The following is a 16,117-nucleotide window of genomic DNA, read 5'->3' on the forward strand; positions in this document are numbered from 1 at the left end:
TGCTCAGAATATCTTCCATATGTGATCTTTCTGACTCTAGATTATAGCAGAACTTAAAGGATCTTTTAAGAGATTAGTCTTTTCTATTGATGCTGATTTTTAACTATTGTATTTTGACTTATGCTTGTGACTCATATTGAATACTTGTTAAATGGGAAAGCTGCATACACTTTTACTAAAATTAATATTGAAACTTTGCCTCAAAGGTAACAGGATTTCTAATAACGGGCATGTTTGGAGGAGCTCCATATTTTAGTAGAGTGCTGCTGAGGGAAAGAAAAATTGAATTTCTAAAGTGGATCATTAATGGTCTAAATTGTAATTCCATTATTGTAATTGCATTCCTTGCTAGCCTTTACTTTCAGAGGGCTCTGCCACTAGTAACACTGCTGCTTGCCTGTTGGCAGGTATTTATTTTGCTCTGCTGGCTGCCTTTTTGCCTCTAAATTCAGTTTAAGGTGCTGATTCTGAGCTTTGAAGCATTTCATGACCAAAGGGCTACATGCCAAAAGGGCTGCTGCATTAACCCACACACCAGGTTAGATTCCCACAATAGCTCCTTTTAGTGTTTCTTCCATTACCCAAGTGTGCACTACTTTAGTGTGGTCTTGTACCTTTTCCATAGTGAAACTCAGTTGCTGTTTTGAAAAGGCTGTTGAAAGGGGTTATCCTGACTAGGAAATACCAAGGAAAATGGGATGTCAACAAGAGCCCAAGTAAAAGCTCTGCTGCGGCAATTCTGAGTGCTGGCTCTAATCACAGTGCTTTGATTATGCAAAATTTGCAGAATTTAATCCCCAACAATGGGGGCCACAACTGCTGTTTACTAATATCATTCGGGTTGAATAAGTATCATAGGATACTGTAGGCTTTTTTATTCACCCAGATTGTATAGCATTCCATTTTTCCATTGGAAACATAGCCAGCATGGTGTAGTGGTTAAGAACAGTGGCTTCTAATCTGGAGAATTGGGTTTTATTCCCTACTCCTCCACATACAGACAGCTGAGTGACCTTGGGTCAGTCACAGTTCTCTCAGAACTCCCTCAGCCCTACCTACTTCACAGGGTGTCTGTTGTGTGGAGAGGAAGGGAAGGCATTTGTAAGCCACTTTGAGACTCCTCGGAGTAGAGAAAAGCGGGGTATAAAAATAACTCTTCTCTTTTCTTCTAATTTGGGGGAGCACTGGAAGGAATAACTAGGGGGGGGGACTTCAAATGAATGAAATGCTTTTTAAAATAAGCTTTGGGTTAGTTGAAAATGTGCAGCATGAAAAGTCTAAGGCCTTTTTCTGTTTGTAATTTGGAAAATGGAAATTTGGGGGGTACTGAAACTCCTATGAAACCCCCCCCCTTTTTTTTTTTTTTTACAATAAATGAATTGCTTAGATAGCATACGATCCAGGAAGCACCAGTTTGCAGCTTTCTTTCACTTTACTATTGGGTGTATTAGGAATTTTGCTTCTAGAAAACAAAAGATATTTCTATTCTTAAATTGTATTGCCATATTTACATATTAAATATGTAATATGTCGATAATTGTTCCTACCAAATTGCGCCATAACTCCAACTCCTGGAGTTGGCCCTGTACTAAGCTGTAAATTATATATTTTTATCTTTTTAAAAGAAGAAGAATAGATTTAAGTTTGTTAGGAAACTTAATATCCTTCCTCCATCTTCATTGCAGCCCCACATTGGGATTGCACCTGTGCACAGGCCAGCCACAAATAGAATTTTCCTCTCCAGGCTGAAATGGTGTCATTTTCCTGCCCAAACCATCATGTTCTTAATCTTTATTCTTTGATTTTCCAATTCCCTGAACTTGATCTTCAGGGGATTCAACTTTGTGGGTGAGGTGACTCTTCTTAACCTCCGCTCCTCAGATTTCCATCACTGTAGATCCATGGATTTAGATATCCACAGATGGGGGCCACACATGGCTAATAGTATATAGATTGTACCACTTTAACAACAGAAAATGTCCTATCTATAACTTACTTAGCATACACAACTGCAAGATTTGAAATGTTTGTGGAATTTAAGTTATAAATGCCTTTAGTTTTCTACAAGCAAAATAGTAAATATACCCAATACTCAGCAGAAAACAAAAAGCTGATGCACTGTATGCTACCTTAAGCCCATATGCCTGAATTTTTGCTATCTGAAAGCTAGGAGGGAAAGGAGTTAAACAGAAAACACAAGCTTTGCGTTAAATAACATAAAATATATAATTTAGTCAGGGGGGAAAAAGTTACACAAAGGGTTAGTGACAATATCTGCTTAGCTAAATGTAGGCCTAGAAGATGGAAGATGAAAACAGAGTTGCACTTACTTGTAAGTGGTGTTCATCAGTGTCTTCTGCGCAGATGCACATTTGCACATTCCCTCCCACCTGTCCTTCTGCATTCTTTTTATATATATATATATATATATATATATATATATATATATATATGAGATTAAGTTTTTCCTTACTGCTAAGGAAAAGGGTCACTTTGACTCTACTTCCTTGGGTCATTATGGGAGTTTCTGCTGGCAGGAACTGAAGGGGAGGGGAGAGCATCCTCCTCCAGAGCACGTGATGATTTAGGCGGGAGAAGGCTGTCGCATCAGATCCTGAGGGATGCCCCCTCCTTAGGACTCCATAAGCTAAAAGAATTCTATCTGTGGCTTGCCTGCATGCAGGCACAGTCCCAATGTGTATCTGCACAGAAAATGTTGGCAAACAACAGTTACAGGTAAGCACAACTCTTTTTTTGCATATTTTTCAGTTTTTCCCCATACTTCCATTTTTTTCTCAGACGAAAATCCATCTTCTTGCCAACCCCCCCCCTCCCCCCCAAATTACTTCAGAATATCTGGAAATTTTGATCTCTGAGTCTAGAGTGAAGCTTTTTAGTGAACTCTCATCTGTCATTAAGAGGTATCTCCTTATGTTACTTTGAACCCAAAAGCCCTTTCCTACTAGGAACTGTGCTTTTCTTCCCTACAGACTCAACCATGAGTACTGCAACATTAGATATAATGTTGTGTATATCTTTCTGACATTTTCGTTTGTTCTAAACTACGTAGGCAATTTCCAACAGTTCCCCTTTCCTCTAATGACCCATTTCATGTTGTTCCTCAGAGTTTTTTATCCTCCAAGATCAGGACTTTGTACTGCAGTGGAAAAGGCAAGGCAGGAAAATTATTCACTGATGGAAAATTTACTCTGAATCCAAGCAATTAGCTTCACCAACAGTGTCATTTCAGACTTACTTTGCCTTTGAAGATACTTGATGTGCTTTTTGTCAGTACTCAGGCTTTCCAAAAGTTAATGCAATAGTATACACTTTAAATCATTGGTATGAGCCTGTAGAGATCATATATTCTATTTTAAATATGAATACATCTAAATTTAAACCTGAATATAAAATTAAACTCATTAATATCTTAGTAATTTAGTGTTTGGTACACTCTTTTACAGAAATAACTTTTTTTAGTTTATGTGTATATCTTAACTCTCTTTTTTGCAGCATGTTTAAAATCAGTTATCTTCAAACATTTCAGTATTTGTGTATGAATTTTTCAAATATTGCATTATCAGAGGCACTTCCATTGCTGGTGACAGTTATTCAGTCAACAGATGCCAGAACCAAAGAGAATATCAATGCAACAGAGAACTGCATTTCAGCAGTTGGGAAGATCATGAAATTCAAGCCTGACTGTATAAATGTTGAGGAAGTTCTGCCACATTGGTTATCATGGCTTCCATTGCATGAAGACAAGGAAGAAGCTGTCCATACATTCAATTACTTGTGCGATTTAATAGAGAGGTAAGAAAAAATGCTGTCAAAGTATTAAGTTGTTCTACGCTTTTTACGTAGCTGCCTGCTTTATATCTCCAATTTTTAGTATAATGTGATAAATTTTACTTTTTTGTCAGCATAAGAAATCTACATAGATCAGTTGAACATAGAAATTTTAAAACTATTCTTTCTTAACCTGTTGTGCATTTAAGGCTCTGTCTAATGTAGGATATGGGAATATTCCATGCATGCTGTATCTTAACCACCATCCCATTTTTCACTCTGTTAGAGAGAACTAATTAAAAAGCTAATAGGTTAAGATGAAGTCTTTGAGAGAGCCATGATTGAATCTTCCACTTAAAAAAAAAAGTTCATAGTAACTACAGTGATAAAAGTGGGGGTGGGGGGTGTTCAAACTTTTACCCACAACAGTGCTTTACTTATCTAAAGATGGAAAGGCTGGGGGAGGGGGAAATACCTGGGGGGGGGTTGTGTTTCCTAGGCTTTCTCCCCCTCCCCCCATTTTTTCTGATGATAACAAAATGGAAATTTGGGGGAGAACTGAAGAAAATTCCTATGAAGTTTTAGGATGAGTGAAATGCCCTTAAAGATAAAGGTGGGCATGCTATAAGTGTATACAGCTTTTAAATACAAGCTGCATTCCTGAACCTAAAAGGATACTGGTACTTCATGAGGGCAGCATGCAGGGCTTCCATTCTTTAGTGAGTCTTCTGACCTTTCTCATCTCTTGTGGTTGAACTTTTTGCCTATCCCTCAAACCACTATGACAAATATACCCACAAATTGGGTATCAAGTAACTTATTGTCCTATCTTACTGAAGGGGAAAAAAAGATCAGAAGGAGGTGGGGGAAGAAAGTGCACCAAAGCCTCAGAGGAAAACTCTGAAAGTTTCACTGGGAACCGAGCTCTTTAACCAGTAGCTGCAGAAAGAAGAAGACAGCAGGGCTTTTTTTGTAGCAAGGATTTCTTTGTATATTAGGCTACACACCTCTGATGTAGCCAGTCCTCCTGGAGTTGGCCCTGTACTAAGAGCCCTGTAAGCTGTTGGAGTATTGGCTACATTAGGTGTGCCGTAATATGCAAAGGAGTTGCTGCTACAAAAAAAAAGCCTTGGAAGATAGCATCTAGCTGGACCTACATATAGCTGTGCAGATGATGTCATTGACCCTTTGTGTGACTTTTTTCTGACTAAATTATATATTTTATATTATTTAACACAAAACTTTTTTTTCTTTAACTCCTTTCCCCTCTGACTTTCAGATAGTAAAAATTAAAGTTTGTGAGCTGAAGGTAGCATAGGGTGCATCAGCTTTTGGTTTTATGTTAAGCACTGGGTATATTGCCATTTTACTTGTAGAAACTAAGGCATTTATAACTTAAATTCCATAAACATTTCAAAAATTGCAGTTTTATATGCTAAGTAAGTTATAAAGGATGCATTTTCTGTTATTAAAGCAGTAAAATATACTATTAGCCAGGTTTGTCCCCCTCTGTGGATATATAGATCCATGGATTGTGGCAACACTGAGGCTAAACAATTTTTTCTGCAAACTTGGACTCTCCCTAAGTTTGCAGAAAAATCTGAAAATTAAAAAAGAAAATACCCAGAGGGGATTAAACTCCCCCAAATAATACTTACCCTCCAGCAACACAGGAGCCATGCTGGGCCTAGCAGCAGAGGAGGCTGCCTTTGGGCTCAGGAGCTGTACGAGACTTGGTGCTAGGGGAGTATATGAGGTTCCCCACCCCAGTTCACAGTAGCTGAGGATGCCTAGTAGCCAGCAGTGACCGAGGAGGAGAATGGGTTCAGGAGCCACACCAGGGTTCCCCCCCTCCCCAACCTGCAAGGACAATCATCAGTGATGAGAGGAGGGATTCCCTCCCCACAAGCATCACAGGTCCCCATTTGCTAGTCTAATTTTGATAAGACAGCAAGTATTGTATATATTTTAATCTTTCCCAAAATTTCCATGAAGTCTACTGAAGGTGCTGCTTGAAACACCTGGCAAAAAATTCCTCTGTGGAGCAAACCAAAATATGCAAAGTGCTATTTAGGTCTGAGAAGAGGCACAAGGAGTGTAGAATTAAACACTGCTTCCACAGTGTGCTCTATTTTTTTTTTTAAGTGGGGTCTCAACACATATCATACATTTTGTCTGTTTTGGTGAATGAGGAAGAATGAACAATTCATAATCAGGGACTGGAGGTACAAATGACCCCCCAAAACTTTTAATAAAAGGAACATTCCAGTATCACACACTATTTTGCTATGCCAGTTAGTACCTTTCAGTATTGCCTGTCTATTACCTTTTCAGTTTTCAGATTTAATTGGTGTTTCAAATCAGGCAATTACAAATCTTATCAGCGATGGTATTTAAACAGAAAACACCAAGAAGGTCACTTTTTAGGTAGTTCTCAAATGATACAACATGCTAGATACAGTCCTTTTAAATCTTTCTTTAAAATATTTATAAGTAATATGGTGTCTGGTGAAGGCTTTTGTATTTACTGTAGTCTTCGTGTGAATAGTTATGGGAAATCCTTTTCAGTTAACTACTGGATAAGGCAAAGCTATCAGACAGGATGTATTTTATCTCCCTGACTCTTCAATCTATATGCAGAACATATAATAAGAAAAGCTGGATTAGATTTAGATGGAGGTGGTCTACATGGGATCACACAGCTTAAGGTCGATGAGGAAAAAACTGAAATGGTGGTTAGATTTTCTATTCCTCGGCTCCATTATCAAACAAAATGGAGATTGCAGCCAAGAAATCAGAAGGAAATTGAGACTGGGAAGGGCAGCCAGAAAGGAGCTAAGTGTAGTGATGTGTCACTTGTGACCAAGATCAAAATAATTTATACCGCAGTATTCCCCATTACTCTGTATGGGTGTGAAAGTTGGACAGTGAAGAAAGCTAACAGGAAGAAAGTTCATTCATTTGACATGTAGTGTTGGAAGAGTGTTTTATGGATACTGTGGACCTCCAAAAAGGCAAATAAGTCAGTTCTACATCAAATCAAGCCTGAGCTCTCCCTAAAAGCTAAAACGACTAAACTGAAACTATCAAACTTTGATCACAAGAGTCACTGGGAAAGACAATAATATTAGGAAGAATTGAAGGCAGCAGGAAAAGAGGGTGAGCTGGGTTGACTCTATCAATTAATTCGGCTCTTGGTTTAGAAGACCTAAGCAAGGCTGTTAATTATTAGACATTTTGAAGCTCATTAATTCATAGGGTTGCTGTGGGCTAGAAGTGACTTAACAGCATTTAACACACACAGACATTGTATAGCACAGGATATTATTAATAATAATTATGTGCCATCAAATCTCATATGATTCCTGGTGACTTGAGACCATGGATGGTTTCCAGAGGTGGTTTGCCATTGCCCTTCTGCAGTTTTCCTCAGTCTCCCATCCAAGTACAAATGCAGATGACCCTGCTTAGCTTCCAAGCTCTGATGAGGTCAGGCTATTTAGGCTGCTCTTATTAATACCTTATTCTAAAAGTGGTTTGCAGAAGGGCACACATTAAGTTTATGGCAACTTGGGGCTGAATCCAAGGTCTTTATTAAAGCAAACAGCTTATGTTAATTATCCTATAAATCTTTATTCATGTGGACTAACAATTCTTTTGTTCTTCTCTTCCCAACAGTAATAATCCAATTGTCTTGGGCCCCAACAACTCTAATCTGCCCAAAATATTCAGTATAATTGCAGATGGTGAAATAAATGAAGCAATCAAGCGCGGAGATCCGTGCACCAAACGTCTGGCTAATGTAATTCGACAAGTGCAGGTGAATGCAAATATTTTTGTGTACAAAGATGATTTTATCCCTGTAACCCTCACCCCACCCCAAGCAGAAATGTGATTGAGCAGAAAGATTAGATAGTAAGCAGTTTTTCAAGTATCCTTTACAGTAATGGAAATAGCCCAGGGGGTTACTTAAGGCTTTCTGTGATGTGAGCAGCATATAACTGCACTTTATAATAGCAATTGGGAGAAATAGGGAGCACATTTTTGGTGGCGATTGCGAAGTCATCAAGTATTTCAAATATTTGTGCCAAAAGAAGACTGGCAAGTCAGTGAGTTCCATGTTTTTACATTTAGCAGAAGCCAGAAGAAAGGAAGTTTCCTTGTAGCAGGGAGAAAGGGATCTTTTAAACCTCACTTCTACCTGGTTGATCTCTTCCCACTAACATAGTCTAGAAGATAAATTTCTGCAAGAATGTTAAGAGTGCTAAAATATTTATGGCTTTTTTTTTTTTTTCAAAAGCCATCAACCTCTGTGTTGCATTTCTCAACCCTCCTCATCCTTCATTAGATGAGTTTTAAATATATATTTTTACAAGCAGATTTTTTGTATCTAACAGCAGGATTTGTTTTTTTCTAATGTTTCAAAAGGGGATAGATGGATGGATTTTGTATGTATCTTTCAGCTTAACCATTCTTTTTCCCCTCCTTCATTCTAGACATCTGGAGGGCTATGGACAGAATGCGTCTCTCAGCTCAATGCAGACCAGAAGGCAGCCATCCAGGAGCTCCTGACTTCTGCATAAAGGGCCTTAACTATCATCTGCAAGAAAACTCCAAATAAACGTTTACCCTTTGGTTTAGGTTTCTTTGTTTGGTTTTTAAGAGAGAAAACTGTAGTGCACGTAGGCCATTCCGCAACCTACAGGCAGTGGAAACAGGAAGAGACGCTTTGCAAAGGGTGTTGGCAGTGAATTTCTACCCCTCAGCACTGAAGGAGCTCCCTGTAAACCCTGCAGTAGCACTGAAGAGTATTTTTCTAATGGTATGAACCAGCCACATGATGGTGAAAGGGAAACAAGTTGGATATTCATTAAGTATAAACAAATTAAGACAGCTTTAAGACCAGGTATTCAGTAGACTCCCATTATAACAGATTACAGGCATTTTTACCCTCTAGTGTTAACATGTATTGGAGTGTGAGTATTTCTGTAGGGTAGAGAACACCCTGCTGCCCATCAAACCAGTAGATTAAAAGATGATAAACTGATGGCAACATCGAGCATGAAGACTTCATCGATTATCGCATTCAGTTTTCCGAAACAGGCTTGTGTAGTGGCTCAATGAAGAAAGCGATTGAGCACCCAGCCCTTGAATGTGAAGTGTCTTTGGCATGTCTGACAGTATCTCATCCACTCCTCAATAAATGACATTGAAATACAATACAAAGCTTGTGTAAAAGTGCAGTGCTGTGTTGTTTGCTTTCAGTGAAAATGGTGTACTCTTTCCAGATTCTAATTTTGCATCTCTTGGAACTCAGTGTTTGGATTATAACTCATGTTTTAGCAGTCTTCCTATTGCATTGTTTAACATTTTCATGAGCCTGCTTCTTACAATAAGGCTGTGTTCCCCATGTGTGAGTTTTGAAAATTTTAACTTAAAAGACATGCATCTGATTTCTGAAAGGTATAAACTATTTCACCTGCAGAATGGTTTTGTGGTTGCTGGACAGAATTTTCCAGTATTTAACACTGAGCACTTGTAATACTTATATTTTGATGGAATTGGTGGTGCTTTATGAGCAGTGGAGTATATAACTTTCTTATCCCATATAACCTTTACTGGACTTGTCTTCAGTATATGTTCTGCTACTGTGAGGTTTTCAGTGTGAGCATTACATTTATGTCAGAGCATACCAAGCAACAAGACTCCAGTTATTGAAGCAGTAGTTCAAAACAGATGAGGAATATATCAGTTATCTCCATGGATTACTAAAATAAAATGCCAAAGAGAGATGACAGTGTTGCTAGCCTTGATAGTTCCATCAGTCTATCAGAGGCAATGAATGCATGCTCACTATTCATTCCAACAAAAGTGGAGGTGTTTTGCTCATGTGGCAACAGTGGAATAGCTCAACGTGGTCTAGCTGGGCTTTGGAACTCTAAAATTCTTGTGCTTCTAGAAATTATCCTTCCCGATGCCACAGCTTCACAGGTATTTTTGAATGACTTGTTCTGTCCATTCCATGAGGGGGAGGTAGAATTGCATCTAAAACAGGAGCAGTGGTGAAGGAGGAAAGGCTCTTTGTCGGTCCTTCTGAACTTCAGTGATACCTCTCAAGCATCTGTTATTTCCATTCAAGCACAGACGAACAATTTCTGGAAATGGATCTATAGGATGGAAACTGGTTTCTTCCAGGAAAAGAAACATGTTATAATTCGTTGTCTTTTTGTGATGTGTTTTTGAGGGAAAAATGCTAACTCCCCACCCCCCTTCTGTTTGGATTATGTTTTTCACTACTTGCATGGAATGTGAATCTTCTCTGCATGGTTTTTTCCTTAAGGCTTTATTAATGTGGTTTTTTTTATACAGGCTTCTGAGGGATGAGCCAAGTTTAGGTGGTATGGTTTTAAAAGCACCATTTTATTAGAGTCCAAAGTTTCTCCCTGGTCTATTTGAATGTGTATGACAAGGCTTGGATGGTCCCACTCTACTTAGCCTTTGCTGTACCTGGGACTACTAGACAGTGCTGCTAGCCTTTGTTCTTGAAGAGCTGATGGCTTCATCAAAGGGGCTTACCGCAGTTTGGATTGCAGGAAAACTTTCTAGCTGGAGCTGTACAAAGAAGCTTTATTTCAGTCATTCCTTTGAATAGTGTGGTAGTTCTTTAGCTATTAGTAGGAGAGTGGAATAGGGCGCCCACAGACAAGGGTTTTGAACCTTGCTTGCACAGCTGCCGTGATGAACTGTGTGCAGAGATTTGCAGAACAACATTAAGAGTGGGAGAAATTACTCCTTTCCTCCAATTAAGTTTGAATGGTGAGCACAGTACAGTGAAATAGTGCATTGTGGGTTACAGCTAGTGGCCCTAGATAAGTTTTGGAAGTTAAAATAATTTGTGGCGTGGCATCTGCATATGAAGATAAAACAAAGGTGTGTTGAATGTTTCAATGTAGTCAGGGTTGGTGTCAGCATTCCAGGGCTTCCAGTGGCACCCACTGCCGCCCCCTTCCTTCTCACTTCCCCTGCTGCCCATCTGCTTGCTTGTGAGCCTTCCAGCCAACCACCCTTCTGTCCACACACACAACTGACTACTGTGGGGTAAGAGTGTGGGAGGTGAGCAGCAGTGACATTTCCCAATGGTGGGGCTCCCAGCTGCCAGGGAAGAAGAAGATTGCAGATTTATACCCTGCCCTTCTCTCTGAATCAGAGACTCAGCGGCTTACAACCTCCTGCATCTTCTCCCCCCACAACGGATACTCTGTGAAGTGGGTGGGGCTGAGAGGACTCTCAGCAGCTGCCCTTTTAAGGATAACTTCTACAAGAGCTACGGCTAACCAAAGGTGCATGTGGAGGAGTGGAGAATCAAATTTGGTTCTCCCAAACACTACACTAAACTTGGAGAGACATGCAAGCACAGGGAGGGCTGGCAGATTAGTAAGTGGGTGAGAGAAGGATGCATGGGTGGGCAGTGGCAGAGATCGCATGCAGGAGGCAGGGAAGTGCCAAGGGGACCAGCAGAGGAGGGGAGAGGGCTGCTAAACCCTGCCTAGGGCTAAGCAAAACCTGGAAGTACTTTGTTTCCAGGATTCAGCTGTTGCTGGTCTCTTCACTTCCCTCCCCTTTGTCACCACCCATCCAAAACTCACACAGGGAAATGTTACACTACAAAAGACAAGGTTTAAGTATGGGTTGGTGCAGTGAAAATAGACAAATACTTCACATTAATGGACATGTCTATTGAATCTCCTGTTTAAATATGGCCCCTGCTAATTTTGCTATTTATTCCCTCTTGCATGATGATGACTGCCCACTTTTTCTTATTTTTCCTTAGTCTTGATTTCTGTCTCGGATCCCAAATTGTTACCAGTTCTTATCATGGCTCTTCATAGCCTTTCCTAAGTTGTTTTATCATTGCCTGACATCTTTGTTCCTTGATGGAATGTGAAACAGTCAGAGAAATTAAACTTTCTCTGACTGTCTCACATTCCAGAGATTCTTGCTCAACAGTCTCTCTTCTTTTTTTGCCATGCATCAAAATTTGGGTTCTGCAGAAACCTTCCTTTAACTTATAGCGTGCATAATGCATCCATCTAAAATTAGCAGTATTATATACATCTTTTCACCCTTGTGTCTACAAATACCTTATGGGGAGAAAAAAATTGCTTTTTGAAAGTCCCTTTAATAAGCTGAATCGTTTTATAAAGGTAAAATGCTACATAGACCAGCGGTCGCCACACTGCTGCTTGGGAGCCACATGTGGCTCTTTCACACACATTGTGTGGCTCTGGAAGCCCCTGTCAGCCAGCTTGGAGAAGATATTTCTCTCTTTAAATTACTTCCAACAAGCCAGCCGGCAGCTTAAGAGAATGCATTTAAAGTTGCTTTATTTCCACCTCTCCCTCACCCAACAATTTCTTTCCTTCCTTGCAGCTCTCAAACATCCGACATTTATTTTATGTGCCTCTTACATTAAGAGTCGGAAACGACTGGTGCTTGCAGAGGGGACCTTTCCTTTCCTTATATTAAGCAGGTTTGGCCACCCCTGGCATAGACTAATATTGGCGATATTATAAAATGTAGATGTCCCAATGAAGAAGACCCTCCACACTTGTTTTGGGTAAAATTTTCATGGCATTTCTAGGAAAATCTGAGAGCAGAGTTATTAGGAAAACTATTCCTACAGTGGTTGTTTTATATTTCTCCACCAGATGGCAATATGATTTTAGGTTAGCACACATTAATGGCCGCAGGTGGTTCAGTCACACTGCTTTGTAGGGAAGACAAGACTAAGTACAACTTATTAGTTCGTTGTTTGTGAATATTCTTTCTACAAAATATTGTGTCTGAGAATTCTGCATTGGATAGCTGGTACACTTGAGCATATCTTATCCAGAATCAGTCCCTTGTTCTATCAGCGTCGATATTGTCTACTTAGACTGGCAGCAGTTCCTTGGGGTCTCAGGGTCTTGCTCTCCTTTCACTTAGAGAAGCTGCAAATTTTGCTGCGAATATGTTCAGCAGTGGAACATCTCATGTTCAAAGGTGATGATCAGGTATGAGCTGATCTGCTCATCATGAACAGCCACAAAGGATTGCCAAACAGGTTTGCACCAGGTTTTTGCCAAATGAGGGTGGGCAAAGATTCTGTCAATTCAAACCAATAGACAGCCATTAGCATCCTCTCTGATACCAGAAGACCTCAACATGATGCCCATGATCATGATGGCACCTGCTAACACCTTTCCTGATGCCCACCAAAAGGGCAGACCCAGATGTGGGGCTTTGGGCAACAGAACTTCTGATTGGCTATCGGAGCTCTGATTTGTGCAGATTTTTTTTTGAAAGTTGCCTTGGCAACAGCTGCTTTCACAGCACAAGGATCTTCACTGTATGTCTGAAGGTGTATTTTTTAAAAGTTTAAAAGAGTTTCTACCTGAAATTAATTACTATTTAAGGGATGCATGACCTTGCACCCTGGTGTTCTGCAGCTGACACTGCCTTTTGCAGCAATCATTTTGTGGTTGTACCCACCACTCTCTGTCAGAAATTGTAAGTGCCTGCAGACAAGCACCAATGGGTGAGTTTTTCTTAAAATACAGTATTAATTTATGACTGTATTTGTCTTGAGTGCCAGCAAGTTTTAGAGCACAGGAAGGGACGTATTCTGGAATTCTTCCCTGGGAGATTTGTCTACCCCCCTTGTTTGCCATCTTCCACCAGCAAATTAAGACTTTTTTTTTTTACTTTGTCAGGTGGCCCTTCAGTGAATCCTACTCCTTCTCCTATATTTTGTTTCTATTTTTATGTATTTTAGCTCTGAATTATATGTATTTGTTTGGTTTTAATTATTTTTAATCCATTAACAACCTTGGTGGCTCTGATGATAGCAGAAAGGCAGGGTATAAATTCCGTTAAATAGATTGTAGAACTAAATCAATCAGAGTAAGAACAAGCATGCCCAAAAAGCCAGTTCAACAAATTGAGCCAGCTCAACAAATTGAGCATCAAAAAGAAAATCAGCTCCCAGTTCATGACAGGCCAATGGGAGGGCGTTGGACCATCTCTACATTCAGTTGGGAAGTACAAGGTAGGATGGCTATGAATGGCTACCATTCATCCCGAAGGACAAAAAAGACAGAACATCAGGACTCTCTTGTTAGTGTTGAGCTATAGTTAGCCTGGTCTGCCACTGCTTTAAAGCTGCCTTATACTAAAGCAGACCACTGGTCCATCAGGGTTTACTCCAACTGGCAGCGGCTCTCTCAGGGTAGAGGTCTTAACGACAGGAGCAATTTCTCCCTGTTCTCTTCTGAATGCTTCTCTAGAAGCATTCCTCAGTGGGTGGAGGTCATATCTAGATCGATAAAGAGCAGGACAGGATCAGATAATTCAGTGATTAAGGAATCCCAGGGGGGGAAGGGGTATCTTTGGTGAATTTCCCTCCTGTTGTCAGTTCCAACCTGAGAAATATGGGACTACCTCGTTTGAAAACCAGATTCCCTTAGCATTGAGGGGATATCGTGCATCTGGAATTGCCTACTTAGTGAAAAGAGGGTCTTGCAATCAGAGTGGATCTTCCTAAGCTAGCTGCTCTTTCATGGGGAGGGGGTTAAACAGCTGAGGTTCACACGTTTTCTGGTTGTGGTTTGGGAAAGAGTCTTTGGGGTTGATCATTTAACAGTGCTGCCAGTGCATCTATTTGTAAGTATGTGTATTCATCACCTTTTAAAAATAATTACACAATCCTTTAATTGAAATGATGCTCATGGTATTAAAAGAGAAGGCTTCCCCCTTTTAAGATTTTAAAAAACACCTTTAAAGAGTAGAGCCGGCTATTCTACAATGTAATTTTGAGAACCCGTGTTGTGTAGCATCTTGTCCTTTCCCCCTTCCCTGGAAACAGTCTGTGCAATCTTAACTGTCTCCAACGTGGGGCTTACTTCTGAAGCCTGGGACTGTACCAGTGGATGTCTGTACATCCTATATTTTATTAAAAGCAAACCCAAAGCCTCAACTGCTGTTTCAGCCCTTATGGCTGTTGTTCCTCACCAGTGATGTTGCTGGAGTTGAGGAACGTGAGCTAAGAATAGCCATATGCAGACAGCACCGAAAAGATCCCTTATTTAGCTAACAGTACAGCTGAAACATTGGCTCAGTGCTAATTGCGCAATATGTAGGCTTTGGAAGGGACAAGAAGATGACTCATGTTGAATGATGGTTGAGGTATATTAACTGTAGGGTATTTCTTCATCCAAGGATAGCAGGCCAATTTTCCCTCCATTTTTCTTTGTTCAACTGCCCTCATTGGCTTCTGGAGGTAAATGAGCATGCTCAGTCCTCATCAGGCCACTGAGGTTTATTTGTCTGTTTTAATTTACATATATATTTCTTCATTCCTGGGGAGTCACTGCTGAGTATGCAAAAACCGCAGCTGTCTATGGCTGGCTTCTGTTTGCTGCCTTAACCATGCAGCTTGCTATGAGAAGAGGCACATAGGAACCTACACAACACAATACTATGAAGCTTTTTTTAAAGCAGGAGCGCACAGGAGCACAGTTCTAGTTGGCTTAGTGTCAAGGGGTGTGGCCTAATATGCAAGTTAGCTCCTGCTGGGCTTTTTCTACAACAAAGCCCTGATGTGAAGTGTTGCAAATTATTCCCCCACAGCTGAGGAGTTTGAACAAAACAGGCTCTCTTTTTTTTTTGTAGCAGGAACTCCTTTGTATATTAGGCTACTCCCCCCTGATGTAGCCAATTCTCTAAGAGCTTACAGGGCTCTTATGAGGCCTATTGTAAACTCTTGGAAGATTTACATCAGGGGTGTGTGACCTAAAATGCAAAGGAGTTCCTGCTACAAAAAAAAAGCCCAGAGCAAAAGTGATAAACTCACTCAGCTAGCCTTATAGGACTACCGTTCTGAGCGTTTAGTCCATAAGAGCTGTCTGTAAAGCCACAAAACTCAGAATGCAGCCAGAAAGGGAAATTGCCCACCACCCAATCCAACCTCTAGAGGGAATTTTCCTTCTAGGACTGTAATTCTAGCAGGCAGTTCTTTGTTTACTCAGCAGTAGGATACATTGTGTTCTATGGGGGCTTACACTCCTGTAGAAGTGTACACAGGAATGGAGCCTGAGCTTTGTGCCTTTTGAAGCATTTAAGAGTAGCAAGAAGCTCTTCAAAGCCACAATGCTGAGAGCTTCAGCTATCCAGGGAAATGTCACTATAAAACAGAATACAGCCTGGATGAGGAGCTGAGATCCTTATGCAAACCCTTCCTGTGACTGGGGGGCAGATTTCTCTGTACTTGGCAATGCTTTCAGAGGCAGCT

General features: G+C 40.4%; 1 protein-coding gene across 1 annotated transcript in view; it reads left to right on the forward strand.

Moving 5' to 3' along the window:
• Positions 1-9,015, forward strand: part of IPO5 (importin 5) — a 43,933-nt gene extending 34,918 nt beyond the window's left edge. The window contains exons 24-26 of the mRNA XM_060233636.1: positions 3,585-3,813; positions 7,468-7,609; positions 8,286-9,015. Coding sequence (XP_060089619.1) covers positions 3,585-3,813; positions 7,468-7,609; positions 8,286-8,372 — 458 coding nt within the window. The 3' untranslated portion in view covers positions 8,373-9,015. The remainder of the gene's footprint in view (positions 1-3,584; positions 3,814-7,467; positions 7,610-8,285) is intronic.
• The last annotated feature ends 7,102 nt before the right edge of the window (positions 9,016-16,117 follow it).

This window comes from Heteronotia binoei, chromosome 3, assembly GCF_032191835.1.
Source record: "Heteronotia binoei isolate CCM8104 ecotype False Entrance Well chromosome 3, APGP_CSIRO_Hbin_v1, whole genome shotgun sequence".
NCBI classification, from domain to species: domain Eukaryota; kingdom Metazoa; phylum Chordata; class Lepidosauria; order Squamata; family Gekkonidae; genus Heteronotia; species Heteronotia binoei.